The following is a 20,787-nucleotide window of genomic DNA, read 5'->3' as shown; positions in this document are numbered from 1 at the left end:
GGAGCCTTAATCCATATTGTAGGCTGCAGTCCTTGACACTCTGCAGCAGGCACTTCAGGTCCTCTTCAGTTTCAGCAAGCAGGGTTGTAATGTAAAGATAGGCCTAAAAAAATTAAAAACTGAAACTGGAGGTCTTTGGAACACTTAGAGTCTCTTAAAGCAAATTAATTCCCTTGTTCTTAAAAGAGTATTTTTTTTATATGTTAGTGATTTTGCTGTCTTGAACTTTATTTGGTCTGTTATTCTATGAAATTTTCAGCATGCCAAAATGAGACATTTTCAGTGTTCAAATTTCATATTTGATTATCCTGTTCCCTGAACAAAAGGAATTTTCCTCCATTGCTCAGACTCACAACTTTAGTTTATTGAGTATTTCTTGCTATCTTGGATGAGTTATTGCTGATGATTGATTAGTCCACTTTTTTTTAACCTTCATAAAATTCTATGAAGTAATAAATTACTTAGCTTTTCTTTATAATACAACTTTTGAAAGAGAAGAGTGAAGTCAGCCAATATAAAAGCCAAAGCCTTTTCCTTTAAGTCAGTTTTTATTCATAGTGACTATAAGACAGTAGACCTGCCGCAACAGAGGTGCCAGGCTTGTTGTTTTCATGACAGAATACTGCCACATCTTTTCCCCACAGAGTAGACTTTATAATTAGCAGCCAAGTACTTATTCTCTGTGCATCCAGAGTTCTTCATGCCAGAAGAGAGTTTTTAAAAAAAAAACCCCTGTAGGGGTGTTCTGCTTTGTCTCATGAGGCCACTCTGATCCAGGAATCAGTCCAGTGGCTCCTAATCATGTTACTACCCCCAATATGCTTAGGAATGAGAAGGAAAGCTACAAAGAGAAATCTTCAAATTATGAACAAATTCTGAACATAATGTCAGCCTCTATGTCTAATTTGTACGTAAGTCAGAACAAATGGTTTCTAACATAAACTAGTAAAATGTGTGTTTTGGAATATAGTATACAGTTTTTTGCATTGAAAACCACTTCTCTTTACTTTAGAACAATAATACTTGGGAGCTTTGGTGGCCTAGTGGCGGGAAGCTGCACTAAAATCTCAGAGGCGTATGGTTCAATTCCACCAGATGCTGTGCTGGAGAGGAGGAGGCAGATCCAATTTGATGGTGCACACGCAAAAAATAATGAAATAAAATAAAAATTGAAAATAATAATAATACTTACGGAGAAGCAATATAGCTTTGACATACTCTTTTACTAATTTTAAACCATGCCTTATCCCCTTGTTCCGTACTAACAATTGCTATTTTTTTGGAGTACAATTAAGTGTTCTGAAAGTCCCTTTCCTTTCATTGTTTATCATAATTTGTTATGATCCATATCATTGAATTCCTTTGCATGATTATAAATAGGTAAGCATTTTTTTTTTTAGTATTCCTGCTTTTGGTAAAGATCTGTTGATTTATCTTAACATCACTCAGTATTCTTCATATAAAATGTTTCCATATTGCAATATGAGGCTTGACTTACTTTCAAATTATTTTCAGTTTGAGAAATGCTGAGCAGATACTTCACTTTTGTTTTTCTAACTTTAGATCTTTGCACATTTTGTTTTAATATTTTACTTTGTTTTCTCAGGCTGCCCTTTGAAATATTTTTAACTCTTTTCATCATTTATTCCTTCTACTTAAACTTATCTACCTTCAAAAGCAAGTTTCAGAGTTTCTTTTAACATCTGTTTTGATTTTATTTCCTGTCTTTTTAATGACCTTTTCCTGTCTTCATGTGTGATATTCCTAATTCCTTGATGTCATCCCACAACTTATCTGATCTTCATATGTGCCATCACAATTAGAAGAAGACTCATCAAAATCTCACAATATGCATATGAGATAACTTTGCCTGCAAAAAGTTAAGAAGACTTAAAGCACTTATTGAAGATCAAAGACTATGGCCTTCAATATGAAATATACTTCACCATCCAGTAACAGAAATCTCCAATGACCAATAGGCAACATCACAATAGAGAAAAGATTGAAGTTGTCAAGAAATCAAAAGACATGTTGCATAGGATATATCTGCTGTCAAAGATGACAATGTTATGTGCCACTGATTACGATCTACTCCAGCCTGTAACTGCCCTGTGTACAGCAGTTCAGAAAATTCTCCTGTGCCATCCTCACAGTCTCCACAGTACTCAAGCTGCCAGTTCATTCTTTTGAGAGTCTTCCTGACACTCCATGTATCCAAACAGAATATCTTTTTTTTTAGGACTGCCTAGTCCTGACAACATCCCTGAAGTCTGTGAGGCAAAGTTTTATCATCTTTCACTCTAAAGAACACCCTGGCTGTACTTTTGAAACTATTTCTTCTCTAGGGGAGTCCATTGTTGTTAATGTGCTGGTGAGTCAAAACTAACTCATTAGGAAATTGCCTATCTTTTTCCCACACAGCTACTCGTGGATTTGGATCACGAGCCTTTGTGTTAGCAGCACAACTCCTTATTACTAAGTCACCAGAGCTATTGGAAGTCCGTGATATATTCTTCACCAACATGCCAATTTAAAGGCATCAGGTTTTCCTCAGTCTTCCTTATTAATGGTCAAACTTTAATATGTACCTGAGGCAATTGAAAATACTGCGGCTTGGGTCATGCTTTTCTTCGACTTTAAACAAACATCTTTACTCTTTAGCACTTTAAACAAGACTGTGACTTCACTTTTCCCCGGCACAGTAATTTGTTTAATTTCATCACTGCTGCTTCCTTGGATCTTGATTGTGGACTCGAGTAGAATTATATCATTGACAATTTGTTTTATATTTTTCTGTTATTTATTGGTCTAAATTGTGAGGATTTTTGTTTTCATCATGTTGAGGTGTAATCCATACTGATGGTATTAGTCTTTGCTATTCAATAATTATTCCAAATGTCTGCTTTCAGCAAGCAAGATTGTTTCATTTTCTTAATGCAGGTTGTTAAATCCTCCTGCAGCCATGATGCTACAGTCTTCTTATATAGCCTAGCTTCTTGGATTATTACTCTGTATTCAAATTGAGTGTGTATGGTGAAAAGATTTCACTCTGAAACACATCTTTCCTGATTTTAAAGTGTGACCTATTATTTTTGCTTCTTGATCTATGCAAAGCTTCCATATGAGCACAATAAATATCCTAGTGTATTTATTCTTCTCAGAGTTATCCATAACATATCTGTTTCTGTACTTTGTATCCTTATGTGTGTAGACTTAGCCATAGATGTATTATCAAACTCATCTTCATAGCCCTGGAGTCAGAACCAACTCATAGCTAACCCTGCATTGAATTTCCAAGACTGTAAATTGCACAGAGGATATTGCCCAACTTTCAATGTTTGTATATTATAGGAAATATAGTAAACAGATACCAGCATATAAAAAGAATAAATGTATTTAAAAATGTAATGACTCAGAATTTTCCCAATCATATATAACCTTTTGTTAATATTTTAATTAATTGTATCATGTATTATGTGATTTTTTTTTTTACTTATAGGAATTTATATGTAAGACTTTGATTTTCATTTATTGGTTTTGAATTTTTTCAAGTCCAGGTAATGCTGTTATCTAATGCTTATACACTTCTGTTGTATGCTATAATGTAAAAGTTGCATACTGGTTCATATAATACACATTTTCCTGTGTTGTAAAATAATGTGTAAAACATGGTTTATAATAGCAGCATGTTGTTATGTGCCGTCGAGTCTCTTGCGACTCATAGCAACCCTATGTACAACAGCCCTAAACTCTGCTCTGTCCTGTGCCAATCGCACTATCTCTGACACTCCCATCCCGATTATCCCAGTCACTGAATCAATCCACCTCATAGAGGTCATAGAGGGCCTTCCCCTCCTGCGCTGTCCCTCCACTCTCCCAAGCATGATGTCCTTCTCCAAGGACTGGTCCCTCCTTACAACATGTCCAAAGTATGTTAGACGGAGCCTCAGAATCCTTGCCTCCAAGGAGCCAACCAGTTTAACCTTTTCTAGGACAAATCTGTTTGTTTTCTTAGCAGTCCATGGTATTCTCAATACTCTTCTCCAGCACTATAGCTCAAAGGCATCAATTCTCCTTCTATCCTTCTTAGTCATTGTCCAACTCTCTGATGCATAACAAGTGATTGTGAAGACCATGGCCTATATCAAACGCACTTTAGTCTCCAGAAAGACACCATTGCTCCTCAGCACTTTGGAGGGGTCCCTAACAGCAGACTTTCCCATGGCAATGTGCCTTTTAATTTCCTGGCTACTGGTGTCAAGAGTGTTGACTGTGGAACCAAGCAAACTAAGCTGTGTACAATCTCAATCTCTTCACCATCCTGTGATTAATACAAGTGTTGGGGTTTGTTGTTGTTGTTGTTGTTGTTTAATTTTATTTTTTATTTTAATGAAAGTTTACAAGGACTTTGGATTTCCATCCATTCATTCATTGTTACGCACTTTGCTCCCTGCCCACTCTGTACCCCAAGTTCTCTTTTCTCTTTGAAAAGTTAAAAAAAAAATTATTTTATCCCCCCTTGCCCAGTCCACTCCACTATTCAGCTTTTATTCCAGGCTCTTGTCATGACAGTAATACCTAATCATATATTCCTCCTAAACAATTTTCTCCCTCATCTGTTTCAATGCAGTATACATTTTTTATCCCCTCTTAATTTCCTCCCTACTCCAGTGCCAGACCTGCTTTACAACAGTGGCACTATGCAGTATTTGTCCATTTGTGACAGATATTTCACTCAGCATAATGTCTTCCAGAGTCACCCATTCTGCATAAAGTTTCATGAGTTTTTTGTTTTTCAGTGCAGCAGAATATTACATTGTGTTAATATACCAAAGCTTCTCTACTCATTCTTTGTTGCTGGGCACTTGGGTTGTTTCCATCTCTTTGCTATTGTGAAAAAAGCTGCAATAAATATGGGTGTGCATATATCTTCTTAGGTGGCAGTTATGGTTTTTTTAGAATATATTATCGGTAGTGGAATTGCTGGATCAAATGGAATTTCTATTTGCAACTTTTTGAGAAAGCGCCATATTGCTTTCCATAGTTATTTATACTCCCACCAACAATGAGTAAGGGTTCCCGTTTCTCCGCAATCTCGCCAGCATTTGTTGTTTGCTATTTTGTTGAATTTTGCTGTTCTTGCTGGAGATGATATTTCATAGTTGTTGTTGTTTTTTTGAAATAATTTTTATTTATTTATTTTATGTGTGTACCGTCAAATTGGATCTGACTGGTATAGGAGGTGATTGTTCCTCCTTCTTCAGCAGAGCATCTGGTGGACTTGAACTGCGCACCTCTGGGATTGCAGTGCCGTTTCCTGCCACTAGGCCACCAGAGCTCACCCTCATAGTTGTTTTGATTTACATCTTTCTTAGAGCTAGGGATTTTGAACATTTCTTCATGTGTTTGTTCACCATCTGAATGTCTTCTTGGTGAAGTGTCTGTTTATGTCCTGTGCCCATTTTTCATTTGGGTTGTTTTCCTTTATCTTGTTATTGTACTCAAGTATTAGATAAATTCTAGATATAAGACCCTTATCAGACACGTCTACCAAATATTTTTCCCGGTCTGTGGCTTCCCTTTTTACCCTGTTGGAGAAGTTTTGGGATGTGCACAGGGATTTGCTTCTTAGAAGATCCCATTCATCTATTTTATCCTTTCCTGGTTGTAGATTTTTCAGGATGCTTGGAAGACTGTTTTAAGTTGTGGATTAGGGCTTCTAGGTTTCTTTCAAGCTTTTCTCTAATGAAGTTTATAGTCCTTGGTTTTAATCTTGATCCACTTTGAGTTGGTTTTTGTATATGGAGTAAGGTATAGGTCTTGCTTGAGTTTTCTACAGATAGTTTTCCAACTTTGCCAACACCAGTTTTTAAAAAGGCTATTATTTCCCGACTTAACTAATTTTATCTCCTTGTCAAAAATCAGTTGACCATGGGTAGATGAGCTGATTTCTGGATTCTCAATTCTATTCCATTGATCTATATATCTGTCATTGTACCCATACCGTGCTGTCTTGACCACCCCAGCATTGTAGTAGGATTTGAAATCAGGGAGTAAGATGCCTCCTACTTTGTTTCTCTTTTTAAGGAGTGATTTAATTTGTGGCCTCTTTCCATTCCAGATGAAATTGGAGATTGCCTTTTCCATCTCGTTGAAGAATGAAAAACGTATTTTTATGGGAATTTCACTGAATGCATAAATTGTCTTTGGTAGTATTGTCATTTTCACAATATTTTGAGTCTTCCTATCCATCAACAAGGTATAGTCTTCCATTTCTCCAGGTCTCTTTGTTTCTTGTAGTAATGCTTTGTAAGTCTCTTCGACTAGATCCCCTTGTGCTTCTAGTTAGATTTATTCCCAAGTATTTAGTCTTTGATTAACTATGGTGAAGGGTATTGTTTTCCTTACAGAGCTCCAGTTCTGTATTCTCTTTATCGCTGTAGAGAAATTTAATTTCTTTTTGTATGTTGGTCTTGTATCCTGCCACTTTGCTGAATTGGTCAACTCTGTCCAGTAGGTTTCTTGCTGAATCTTTAGGGTTTTCTAAGTATACTATCATAGCATCAGCATATAAAGATAATTTTACCTCCTCTTTGCCGATATGGACACCTCTTATTTCCTTCTCTTGTCTTTTTGCTGTGTCTAAGACTTCCAATACAATAATGAGTAGGAGAGGTGATAAGAGAGCATCCTTGCCTAGTTCCTGTTCTCAAAGGGAATGGCTTTAATCTCTCTCCATTGAGAGAGATGTTCTCCATTGAGAACAATGTTGGCTCTGGGTTTTGCATATATACTTTTTTTTTTTGCTGTACTGAAGAAATTCGCCTTTAATCCTACTGTGTTGCATGTTTTAATCGGGAAAAGGGTGTTAGATTTTGTCAAAGGCCTTTTCTGCATCTGTTGATAGGATCATGTGGTTCTTGTTCTTTGCTTTGTTAAGGTGATGAATAACATTGGTTGTTTTTCTTATGTTGAACCATCCTTGCATTCCTGTAATGAACCCCATTTGGTCCTGGTTAATTATTTTTTTTATAAGTCATTGGATTCTATTGGCCAGGATTTTATTCAGAATTTTTACATCAAGGTTCATGAGAGATATGGGCCTCTAGTTTCCTGTTTTGGTGGTACCCTTAACTGGCTTTGGTATCAAGGATATGTTTGCTTCATAGAATGAGTTTGGGAAAATTCCATCGTTTTCTTTTTTCTGAACTTGTTTATATAGACTTGTTGACAGCTTTTCTCTCAATGTTTGATAAAATTCACTGGTAAAACCATCTGGTCCGGGGCTTGTTTTTTTTTCTTGTTTTTTTGGGTTTTTTTGGCTAGAGGTTGTTTTATTTATTACCTTTTCTATTTCTTCTTTTGTAATGGGACTGCTGACGTGTTTAGTTTCAGTTTCTGTCGGTTTAAGTAGGTTGTGAATTCTAAGTATCTATTTCTTCTAGGTTTTCATATTTGTTTGGGTATAGTTTTTTTATAATATTCCATTATTAACCTTTTTATTTTAGTTGGTTCTGTTGTAATGTTGCCCATTTCATCTTATTCGGTTTATTTGTATCTTTTCCTCCTTTTCCTTTGTTAGTTTTGCCAGTGGTTTGTTGACTTTATTGACCTTTTCAAAGAACCAATGCCTAGTTTTGTTGATAGTTTCACTTATTTTTCGGTGTTCTATTTCTTTTATTTCTGCTCTATTTTTTTTTTTTTCATTTCAGTTTTTTTAGAGGGTGTCGGGTTTTCTGGCTGTTCTTTTTTCAATTTGTTGGAGGTGTTGGGTTAGAGAGTCACTGGTCATTTTTTCCTGCTTTTTGATGTGTTTGCATATTGCTATAAACTGGCCTCTGATTACTGCTTTCACTGTTTCCTGGAGGTTTTGCTAACTGGTGTTTTCATTGTCTTTTGTTTCAAGAAACTTTTTAATTTTATTTTTTATTTCTTCTAGTACTCAGCAAGGTGTTGTTCAGCTTCCAAATGTGTGGGGTTTTCTTTTTATCCTCTTCTAATTCATTTATAATTTTGTTGTCTGAGAAGATGCTTTGTATTATGTGTTGGTTGTGTGTTTTTTTTTAATTTATTGATGTTTACCTTGTGACCTAAAATGTGATCTATTCTGGAGAACGTCCCATGCACATTGGAGAAGGTGCTGTACTATGCTTTTTGGGGTGCATTAGCCTATCTGTGAAATCAAATTGATTTATTGTGTGGTTTAATTCTTCAGCATCTCTGTTGAGTTTCTTTCTGGTAGTTCAATCTTTTCTTGAGAAGGGTTTATGGAAATCTCCAACTACTATAGCAGGGTTGTCTGCTTCCTTTTTTTAGTTTTGTTAATTTTTGTTTTATATCTTTTGCAGGTCTTTAATTCGGTGCATAGATATTTACTTTTGTTAAGTCCTCTTGTTCTGTTGACCCTTTAAGCACTATGTAGTGACCTTCCTGGTCCTTTATAATGGTTTTTACATTTAAATTTGTTTTATCAGAGATTACTATCACTATTCCTGCTTTTCTCTGGTTGCCATTTGCTTGATATTTTTCCCCCACCCTTTTATTTTTAGTCTTTCTTTATCTTCATTATTTTTTCTTTATCTTTATTTTTCATATGTGTCTTTTGTAGACAGCATATTAATGGATTTTGGGTTTTTATCCAATCCACTGCTTTTTTTTTTCCCTTCAGTGGTGCATTCAGACCGTTCACATTCAGTGTAATTATTGAGAGGCAAGGTTTTATTGTTATTATTATGTTGAGTTCTTTTTAGTTTTACTGGTAGTTTGGTCCATCCAAACTGTGGCATCTTTGTAAGAAGGATGTCTCTCAGTGTTTCCTGCAACACTGGTCTTATGTTTATAGTCTCCCTTAGTTTCTGGTTTGTTTTTTTGGGGGAATATCTTGATCTCTCCTTCATATTTGATGGACAGTTTTACTGTATACCATATTGTCTAAGAAATTGGTATTTAATCTTATCTGTTCTCCATTACTCTTTGTTTCTCCCTAGCTGCTTTCAGAATTCTCTCCTTATCTTTGGTTCTGGCAAATTTGACTATGATATGCCTTAGTTTTTTCCTTTTGTGTCTATTCTATATGGTGTTCACTCAGCTTCTTGAATATATATTCTCTCATTCTTCATTATGCTTGGGAAGTTTTCTTCTAGTAATTTTTCCACAACTTTTTTCGGTGCCTTTTCTTGCTTCTTCCTGTTCTGGGATTCTGATGCTGCACATGTTATCTCTCTTGATGGTGTCCCACAGTCTTCTTAAGTTCTTTTTCCTTCCTTTTTTTGATTCTGCTTTTTTCTCTGGCAGATCAGTGGTAACAGGTCTTGTATTTCACTGATTGGTTCTGTGCCATCTCTTCAGCTATTCAAGTATTTCTCCATCATGTTGACGGCATCTGAAACATTGACCTCATATTTTGGGTAGTGATTTCTTCTTTTTGCAGTGCCTTTAATGCTTCATTTGTTTTATCTGCATTGTTTTGGATTTTTTTTTTCACTCCTCCTGGTTTTTGCTTGTAGTGTCCTAGAATTCTTCAAGTTTGTCTTTGACCCATTGAAAATATTCAGTCATTTATTAGTTTTTTTTTAATTCTGTGTCGGAAAGTTCCATCTGAGAAAATCCGTTGATACTGTGTCATTTGGGGGTGGGTATTCTGCTTCTTTCGTGGCATTTCTATGGTAGAGTTTTTCATGCCTGCGGCGATAGCCAGTTCTTGATCTGATATCACAGCTCCAGAAGAAGGTTGTGCAGGTGCAGTTAGGATGCACATAAGGTAGGTGGATGCACATGGGTGCTGGGAGAGAGGGGACACATGCAGACCCACACAGGGGGGTGGGACCTGAATGGGGAAAACCAGGAAGCCTTAGTTTTTCCCTAGATAACTTTATCTACCTCCCCAATCAAGCTCCAGCTGTCTCGCTCACTCCCTCCTACTTAAGGTGAAGGGGTCCCACAATTGATCTAGCAAACAGCATTGATCCCCCATGTATGTACCTCACTCAAATTCCCACTGTCCTAATTTCTCCTGGTTGGTGGGTCCCGCCATGACTCGCTGCTCCTGGCGGAGGCTCCCAAACTAAATTTTTTAACAATATTTCTCACTCAAATTCCATCTGTCTTGAGCTCAAATCACTCTGCGCTCACCTTGCTCTCCCAAGTTTTTTTAACCATTACAAACAGTAGAGCTAAAAGTGGAATCAATTTGATTCTCCATTGTACAGTGATGAAGAATGTGACATCTTGTTTATCAAATAATCCTTTTAACCATATAATTATAATTCTTATTCTCTCTTTTGACTAAATACTTTTTAAAAATTTTTGATTGGTTGTTTTGTATGACTATAGCTTCTTTAGAGTCAATCTAATATGACCCATTTCTAGAATGACCTTCTCTGGCTATCTTAGCTATATCCCTCCTACTTCCTATCACTCTTTTATTACTCTATTTTACTGTCTTTCCAGCTCATTTTATCATCATTTTTTTAAATTTATTGTATTTTATTATTATCATCTGCCTTTGCTTTTTTTTGCCTTTGCTTCTTAAAAATAAAAGTTATTTGTGATCTTTTTAATTCCTACATTTTAAAAAAAAGTGTAGAGCATGGTTTCTTTGTTGTTTGTTTATTTAATGAATTTTGGATGAATGAAAAACTGAATACTTCTTATGCAGGTGCAGTATTCTTTGATTTTTGCTTTTGTACCATAACTGACTACAACTTGATCATTCACAAATAAAATAATCTTCAATTCTGAGTTGAAAATAATAGTAGTAACTTTCCCTTTTAAATATCTTAACATTATATTTACTTTTATTCAAACCAGAGTTTTAATAAGTCATGTTCATTTGCATCTCATGGATTATATCTATTTCAGGGAAATAGAAATGCAGTTAACCTACAATATATTTGGGAGTTAATGTCCAAGAAATTATCTATTGTTGTTATATTTTTAGATGCTACTGAGGCAAGTACGACTCATAGCTATTCTATGAACAACAGATCTGAACCCTGTACAAACAGTAAGGGAACAACACTATATAGTTTAAAATTAAGACTTTTGATGGCTGTTCCTCTTACTGTGTAGAGCCTTTGGCAGAGATATTTTAGTCCATCGTAGATCAAACGTGGCTTGTCTTCACTCAGGGCATCATTGGATGGGTTGGCTATCCATTAGTGCCTTCTGATTTTTTTCAGAGTCTCACATTTGTTAAAAAAAAAAAAACACACAACTGTGCATTTTGTTTTGTTCTTAATACCTATTCAGTCTCTATGCTGAGCAAATTTTTTGAGAAGTTAGATTCTGTAAAGAAAAATATGGTATCAGGATTGGAGGAGGACTCATCAATAGCCTTCGTTATGCATATGAGACTACCTTGTTTACTAAAAATGAGAGGGACTGGAAGCACTCACTGCAGAAGAACAAAGACTTCAGCCTTCAGCATATGCATTGCATTTCAGTATTAAGAAAACAGACATTCTCACCATTGGCCTTCTAGGCAACATCATGATAGATGGAGAAAAGATGGAAACTGTCAATGATTTTTTCATACTTGGATCCATAATCAATACACTTGGTACCAGCAGTCAGGAGATTAGGAGACGTATTGCACTGGGAAAGTCCACAGTCAGGGACCTCACTTAAATTATTGAAGAGCAGTGATGTTAGTTTGTGGACTAAGGTGTGACTGATTCAGGTCTTGGTCTTTTCAGACACTTGCTATTCTCCTGAGAGCTGGGCAGTGAATAAGGATGATAGAAGAATAATTGGGGACAGAAGAATAATTGATGCCTTTAAACTGGTATTGAAGAAGAATACCGAACATCCCATTGACTGTCAAAACAACAAGCAAATATTTCTTGGAGAAAGTGCAGCCAGAGTGCTCCTTTGAGGCTAACATGATAAATCTGTGTCTGTCATACTTTGGGCATGTTGCTCATAGAGACTATGCCTTGAAGAGGATCATCGTGCTTGAGAAGGTGGAGGGACGGCAAAAAGTGAGGAAGATGCTCAACCAGGTGAACTGACCCAATGATTATAGTAATGGGCTCAAGTGTGCCAGAGATTGTGAAGACACTTTCAAGATACAGTTAATTATTAAGAAACCATTCGTTGCCTTCTGCATTCAAATATATGGTGCACTAGGTTGATTCCTTGGACTATTAGACCCTAGAAACTGCCTAACCTCCCAAGAAAATGTTATGTTTTCCTTCCCAATTTTCTTTTAACAGCAAATTTAAGTCAGCTTCTTCTGTGCAGTATCAACATTGCTAGGGTATTTCATCAGTCACAGTCATTTATTAAGAACACTTGATCTCAAACTTTCTAACTTCAGGATCTTGTGGGGCCTTTTTAAAGGAAATACAATCTGCCAACAGGTTTCTCTTGTAATTTACACTCTGTGAACCCAAGAATTATGGTATCTTGTTAGAGAGCATTTTCCCAGGCTAACTCGGAACTATAGAACTGCCCCAAGCTTGTTCTTCTGGAAAGTTTCCATCCACCCTTTTCCTCTAATGGAAAAGTACAGTAAACCTCTTTTATAGACATAGATCTGTCTTATCCAATAATTCTTATAAAATTAAAATCTACCTAACCCAATATCTTCCACTTGTGACTCACTTACAGTACTTACTCTGTTAGCTAAGTAGCCAAAAGAAAATGTTTATCTTATATTTGTATATATCTATTTCATAAACCAAAAAGTCAAATGTCTGTTTATTGTGTTTAGAAGTGAAATTTTTATACTTATACACTGATAGAGTTCCCAATATAAAAGTGTAAATTCCAAAATTAATACACGGCTAAATTTTTATTTAAACCTTTAAATACCTTTTATTTCTAATTTCTCCTGAGCTTTTCTTAACAACTAGTCAATCAGTATAGTATTGAATCAAGTGCTTCCTGTCTTCTAAGTATTTGATCTGTATTTAATAACTGAGGTACTAACAAGAATGTAAATCTAATTTTTACTTCATACATGTTGAATACCTTTAGAGCTTCTCTTCTTCCAGGCCCAGTAAACAAAACAAATTATGACTCTGGTCTTCTTTTCATTTTATTATCTTGTCAGATGACCAAAATTCTTGAAGATTACTATTCCTTTCACTGACAAAATTATATGCATTGTCACTATTTTAAAGTTTAATGTTAAATATAAGCTTAGATTATCCCAAAGGAGAGCTGTATACCACTTCATTAGAAGGGAACCCTTCACCATAGTGAGGATTCACCAATAGGTGTTTACTACTACAGAGATTGTGCTCCTCTAGACATATGCAAGGAAAAAAAGTAACTTGTTAAAATCTGTGTTTCCAAATGATAGAACTGCCCACTTTAATAATTCTTTGGTTTATGTTACATTTTATCATCATCCTCATCATCTTAATAAACTGAATGTCTTATAGTGAAAAGTTAAAATCAGATGTAACTCCTGCCATTTAGTCAGAGCCAACTAACTCAAACCCTCTAGTGGGTTTTCAGAGGCTAAAATAAATCATGTGATTTATTTAATCACACGCCAAGGAGATTGCTCATCTTTTTCCCATAGAGCACCTGGTAAATTTGAACTGTTTGCCTTTGGGTTGGTAGCACAACTCCTTACCCACAAAGCCACCAGTTCTCACTGTAAAATAGTGTTGAAATTAATATTATTTTTTTAGAAAACTGTTAGTTTTTGATAAGAACATTGAAAACTAAGTTTTAACTTTCTTTGTGAAAAAGTAGTAAACATAAAAATTGGAGCATATAAATATATTTCTTGAACCTCTCTTTCCATGTAAGTGTTTTATACATTTTATCTGATCCTAGAAAATTCCCTGTACATGAAAAACTATTATCCCTTTTTTACTAGGAAATATTATTGCCACACTGCTTAAGTGAATTGCCCAAGGTCACTCATTGAGTCAGTCGGTGGTGAAGCCAGAAATAGAATCCAAGTCTCCTGACTCCCAATTCAGTTCTCTATCCTCGATATAGTTTTCTATCCTCTATACCCCTGCTGCCTCTCATGGGAAAAGAAGTTAATCTTCCAGCTATTAATAGCCACCAAATTGGTGGTAGCAGCACAGTGGAGAAAAGTAACTGTCTTTACACTGCAGCATTAGTATAAAAATATCTGGTAATGGAAAATTTGACAAATGTCATGTTAAAGGGAGTGGAAAATTATTTTAAGATCTGGATCTCATTTATCTAGTTCTCAGAAAAGTAAAATTCCTTAGTAGAACAGAGATCCTATTTTCCTTCCTGTTTTTAAATTGTATTTCCTAGAGGGTAATTGTCAACCTAGCCAAAGCAAAGCCCTATTGTCAACTAACAAAGAAATAATACATGTACTGCTGTGGATTGCTGTAAGTCTGTTTTCTAACTTGATTGAAAGTGTAGATTGCTTTATTGAAATATGTAATGCTTATTTTCTTCAGCTTTGGGTGTTACTGATCTAAGTTAGTGTTAGAAATTAAATATAATATCAATTAGGGATTTTTACTTCATGATTACAAAATAAGGACAGAAATTCATATTAAAGTTTTCTTTTTTTACAGTCCAAACACTGCAAAAAATTCATCATAATGGAATAAGTGGAGGAGAAAAATTAATTTTATAAAATTTACGTTAAAATATATTTGAGAGTTGTTTATGTACTTAAATATTTCTTCGGTCGCTATGAGTTGCAGGCGACTCGACGGCACATAACAACAACAACAACAACCTAATATTTTAGGAGCACACTTATTCAAACAAAACAGTTTGCCCCTTTGAACCAGAGACCAAGAGTTCCTCTTTTAAAAATTGGCATTATTTATTAAAAATTAGTGAAAGCCTTTAGTCACAGGAACACGATGATCTTAATTAGCTTTTATAACTGTATGTTGAAGAGAGATGAAGTTGTCGATGGTGTAAGAAATGGTAAAAATTTACGTGTTTTGCACCCAAATGACTGAGGTGGTACCTTGGGAAAAATAAAGTGTGTGACTAGTGTAAAAAGAGTAGAGGGCCGAGCATGACTACTTAAAGAAATATATACCTATCGTGGAACTAGAGAAATAGACACTGGTGTATTGGAGGGGGTTATGCATGCACACATCTGCATGTCAGTTTTCCATTCAATTTATGTACATTATTTTGCATAACATGAGGTACAATTCCCTCAATCGAACGGCACACTTCCCACTTCCTCCCAAGTGTCCCTGATGTTATCCTTCTTTCCTGCCTTTTATGTTTTATATTTAAGCAAATGATACCCTTTTGCTCTTGTATGATTGATTATTCTCTAAAGTGTTATTGCCTTCTTGTGGGTTTTAGTCTCTTTATGGATATCTGTTGATTGGCTGAAAGATAATCCTCTGGGGAAGATTTAACTGCAGGTGTGAAGGCTCTCTCAAGGCTTGCATTCTACTAGTCTGTCGGACCCATAAGGCAGGACTGTTTTGGAAGTTTTAATTTCGTTTTACTTTTTTCCTCCTTCTTGCCCAGGACCTTCTATAGTGATCCCCACCAGAGGATCAGTCGTTAGTAGTAGCCAGTCACCAGCTAATATTTTGGTCTCAGGACAGTGGAAGCTTTGATTTACATGGCCCATTAGTTCTTTGCACTAATTGTTTTCTTGTATCTTTGATAGTCTTTATTCTTTTTTGCTCTTGTAAGAAGAAACTAGCGGTAAGAAGCTGTTTTGCAGACCCAAATCCACCAACTCTTCCACAGGAGAAGGAGGGACAATCTCCTCCCTTGCAATTACTGCCTTTGAAAACCTGCTCAGAGAGTCATTTATGAGTCTCTTCCAACTCGATAGCACACAACACCACGAATCTAGTGACTCATTCGCTTTTAAATTTCAGTTGAGGCTAAAAAGTTTTTATCCTTTTGCTCCCAGGGTCATTTACTACTGTATCTGACTCATTGCTGTTGGGTCAGAATCTACTCATAGTTTGACCTTCAATAGATTTCCATGGCTATGGAATCACACAGTAGGGATTTCTCGTCCTTCTCCATCTCAACTCCTTATGAACTACATCACCAGCTGTTGTTATGTGCTGCTTGCACCTCTGAACTCTCTCCTATCTTGAGCCAATCTCACTGTCTCTGAGTCCTCTACCCCCATTGCCTCAGTTACCCTGTCAGTCAGTCTCCTCCAGGATCTTTCTTTTTTATTCTGTCCTTCTTTCCTTCCAAGAGTGATGTCCTTCTCCAAGGACTGTTCCCTCCTGGCCACAGGCCCAAAGTATGTAAGACAGTGCTGCAAAATCCTTGCCTCCGAAGAGCAACTTGGTTTTACCCTCTCCAAGAAAAATCTGTTCGTTCTCTCGGCAGTCCATGTTATGTTCAGTCCTCTTCTGAAGCACCACAATTCAAAGGCTTCGATTCTTCTTTTGTCATCCTTATTCATTGCCCAGCTCTTTGATGCATAGCAGGTAATTGCAAAGATTATGGCCTGGATCACACACACCTTTGTCTCCAGACCAGTATCATTGCTTTTTAGGAATCTGGAGAGGTCTATGACAGCAGATTTTCCTAATGAAATTTGCCTTTGGATTTCCTGACTGCTGGTGCCAAGAGTATTGATTGTTGGAACGAAGCAAGCTGAAATGGTTGTCAGTCTCAATCTCTTCTCCATCTGTCATGGTACTGCCAGTTGGCTAAATGGTGAGAATCTTTGTCTTCTTGATGTTGAGTTTCAGTCCATATTGAAGACTGCAGCCCTTAACCTTTTGCACCAAACACTTCATGTCCTCATCAGTTTTTGTGAACAAGGTTGTTTCATCTGCATAATGCAAGTTATTAGTCTTCTCTCAGTCCTGATCCCACGTTTCTCCTAATAAAGTCCAGCCTACATGATCTGTTCTGCATGTAGATTAAAAGGTCTGGAGACAGGATGCATCCCTGACTCATTTCCTGTCCTGGTTTTGAATCATGTAGTGTTTCCTTGCTCAGGTCTGACAGTTGCTTCCTGATCCAGGTATAGGTTTCACACGAATACAATCAGATGATCTGAATTTTCATTCTTCTCAAGGTTAGCCACAATTTATCTTGATCCACACCATCAAATGTCTTTGCATAGTCAATGAAAGCCAGATAGACATTCCTCTGGTGCTCTTTGTTTTCAGCCAACATCCTTCTGACATTGGCTATGATGTCCCTAGTGCCACAGCCTCTTCTAAACCCCACCTCGAATTCTGGTAGCTCTCTGTCGTAGTACTGTGCTAGTATGTTTTGTATACTCTTCAGAAGGATTTTACTTGCAAATGATATTGTTCAGTAATTACCACACTCTGTCATATCTTCATTATTTGGAATGGGGATAATTATGCATCTCTTCCAGTCAATTGGCCAAGTAGTTGTTCTCTAGACTTCTTGACACAATCTGGGGAGCATGACCAGGGCAACATCTGTTTGTCAATTGGTATTCCATCAATTCCTGGGGTCTTAATTTTTTCAGAGCAGTTTGAACATTTCCTTCATCATCATTGCTTCTTGATCATACGTTGTTTCATCAAATTCTGTCAGTCAAATCTTTTTCGTACAGGGACTATGTACTCCTTCCATTTTCTTTTGATGCTTCCCAAGGCGTTCTGTTTTCTGTCCATAGCATCCTTAAATATTGCAACTTGAGGCTTGAATTTGTTCTTCAGTTCCTTCAGCTTAAAAAATGCAGAGCAAATTTATCTCTTTTTCTTTTCTTCCTCCAGCTCTTTTCACACTTCACTATAATACTTTGCTTTGTCTTCCTGAGCTGCCCTTCTGAAATCTTCTGTTCAGCTCCTTAATTTCCTGATATATCTTCCCTTTGGTTTTGGCTTCTCAGCTTTCTAGTGCAATGTTCAGAGTCTTTGGAATGTGAAATATGAGAAGTAAGAATGTGTGAAAATTAGACATTGTTAAGGAAGAAATGGAAAGCATAAATATTGACATACTTGGCATTGATGAAGTGAGATAGTTTAGCATGGGACTTTTTTTTGTTTTGTTTTGTTTTAGCATGGGACATTATTTTTTTATTTTTAGCATGGGACATTTTTAATAAGACAGCCACACAATCTACCATGCCAGAAATGAAAAGATGAGTGAGAACCGGGTTGCATTCATAGTTAAAAAGACCATTTCAAGATCCACCTTGAACTACAATATTGTGAGTGACAGGATAATATCCATACACATAAAGGGAGACCTGTTAATAACACTATTATTCAAATATATGCATCAGCAACCAGAGCCAATGAGGAGGAAATAGACAATTTCTACCAATTTTTGTAGTCAGAAATTGATCAAGCATGCAACCAAGGTTCATTAATAATATTAAGTGACTAGTATGCAAAAGTTGGAAACAAGGAATGAGGATCATTCTTGAGAAAACATGGACATGGTGATAGAATTTTGTACAATCAGTGACTTATTAATTGCATATACCTTTTATAAGAAACACAGCAAATATACAAAAGGATCTCACCTGATGAGCTGCGCATGCATCAGATTGATTACATCTGTTTAAAGAATCACTGGAGAAGCTCAATATCAGTTGTGAAGACGAAACCTGTGCTGTTTCCGCAAGAGACCATCAGCTACTCATTTGAAAGTTCAAGTTTAAGCTAAAGAAAATGAAAACTAATACCCAAGGACCAAAATTTTACTTTGAGTCTATCTCATGTGACTTTAAAAACCATCTCAGGAACAGGTTTGAGGTCTTGAACACTAATAAAACAAACCAGAGGAGCTGTGGGACGATATTATTAACATCATCCATGAAGAATGTAAAAGGTCATTACAAAGACAAAAGAGGAAGACCAAGATTGATGTCAGAAGAGACTTCACCAGGGCTCACTACTATATACATAGGTGTATTTTTAGCACTTAGAAACACATATAGAAGTAGCCTTTGCCAAATCTATATACGTTTGGAGTATTGTACTAGTTGTTTCCCAACACCTTTTCAACTTCCATGTCTACCTATGTATCCACTCAAAGAATATTGTTAGTTTTTACTGTTTCCACAGAATTCTATGTAATACTATTAACCTCTGTTACCCTTAAATCCTGAGTATCTCTCAGTGTCTTCCTTTGTCTTGGTGATGTTTTCCTCACCTTCCACTTAATCTGTGTTGTCTTTCTCTTCACCTAAATTATATACATTTACTTCTGGTTAGTTATCTTTCTCTTCCTTCCCTACCCTTTTGTAAACCTTTTCTTGACTCTTTTTTTTCTTTTGTTTGTACACAATAATTCATATACACTGTGTTTCATACAATCAGTCATGTGCATTGTATTTTATAAATAATTATGATTGTACCTATTATTATGCTGTTCACATTGAATCTTTCCTATTCCTTCAAACACATCCATCCGTTCACTAAAACCTGCTCTCCTAGTGTTCTACCCTTCTCTTTTCCCCCTTCCCCTTTTAAACATTTTTACACATCTTACTGAGTTATATGTCTTTATGAACCCTGGTTAATTCACTCAGCATAATGCTCTTTAGGGAGCTCTGATGTCTTAGTAGTAAGAAACTTCACAGCAATCCCAAAGACATGAGGTACAAATCCACAAGCCCTTCTATAGGAGAAGTATTGCCAGTTTCCTCTCATGCAATTTGCTGCTCTGAAAACCAGCTGGAGGGTAGCCATAGATCAGTTCCAACTCTGTGGCATGTAACAATAATGCTCTCTAGACTTTCCCATGTTATAGAGTATTTTTCATAACTCTTTATAATAGAGATCTCATCAGATGTGTGTGTGTGTTTCGTTGACTTCGTTCACTCTCCTCAGTGACCTTCAGTTACCTCATGTTAAGTATTTAAAAGATTTATCATTATTATTTAACATTGCTTAGTTTTCCATTGTGTTTATGTACTATAGTTTATCTCTTCATTCATTAGCATTTCAGATTGTTTCTACCTTTCTTGCTAACTCAATTATGACTCATAACATTTCTATGAACCACAGATCGGGAACTTGCCCAATCCTATGCCCTCATCGCCATGCCTACCATGCCCAAGCCCAGTGGTGCAGTCATTGTGTCACTCACTGCTTCTGTTCAGGGTCACTCTCTCTTTCTCGGACTCTCTACCTTTCCCCATGTATGTCTTTTTCCAAACACTGACCTTCTCCTGACAACATAGGTGAGATAGAGTTTCACCATCTTTAGCGCTAAGGAGCACCTTGGTTGTCCTTCACTGAAAATGTATTTGTTGGTTCTCGGCTCTCTGCAATACATTCTGTACTCTGACAGCACAATTCCAAGGTATCAGTTCTTCACTCTTCACTTTTCATTGCCCAACTTCCCAATGCATGAGAAGCTATGAATATTCCATGGCTTGGGTTGGGCACACCTTAGTCTTTAAACTCACTTTGTTGCTCTTTGGCACTTTGGAAACATCCTTGACAGGAAATAGTTCCACTGCAGTACATCTTCTGATATCTTGACTGCTGTCACTATGGGTGTCAATTATGCATCAAAGTAAAATGAAATCATTGAAAACTTCAATCTTTTCTCTATCATGATGCTTCTTATCAGTTCCTTAATGAGAATTTTTGTTTCCGTGAGATTGAGATGTAATTCATATTGAAGGCTATATTCTTCCAAATTTTTTTTAAGTAAGTGTTTCAAATCCTATCTTTTGGCAAGGAAGGTTGTGTCATATGCATAAGGAAAAGCTGTTGATGAGTCTTCCTCCAGTCCTGATGCCATTGTTCATACAGTCCAGCTTCTCAGATGATTTGTTCAGAATACAAACTGCGTAAGTATGAACAAAGAATTCGTCAGAGGCAACAAGCATAGATGTGTGTGTGTGTGTGTGTGTGTGTGTGTGTGTGTGTGTGT

At 36.4% G+C, this 20,787-nt stretch overlaps 1 protein-coding gene across 1 annotated transcript in view; it reads left to right on the top strand.

Moving 5' to 3' along the window:
- The window catches only part of KIF18A (kinesin family member 18A), an 84,479-nt gene that overhangs the window by 48,420 nt on the left and 15,272 nt on the right, over nt 1-20,787 (top strand). The window contains exon 13 of the mRNA XM_006883775.1: nt 2,346-2,359. Within this exon, the coding sequence (XP_006883837.1) occupies nt 2,346-2,359 (14 nt within the window). The remainder of the gene's footprint in view (nt 1-2,345; nt 2,360-20,787) is intronic.

Source organism: Elephantulus edwardii, unplaced genomic scaffold (assembly GCF_000299155.1).
Source record: "Elephantulus edwardii isolate Elephantulus edwardi_28Jun2011 unplaced genomic scaffold, EleEdw1.0 scaffold00029, whole genome shotgun sequence".
In the NCBI taxonomy this organism is placed as follows: Eukaryota; Metazoa; Chordata; class Mammalia; order Macroscelidea; family Macroscelididae; genus Elephantulus; species Elephantulus edwardii.
This window is presented reverse-complemented; position numbering and strand designations above follow the sequence as displayed.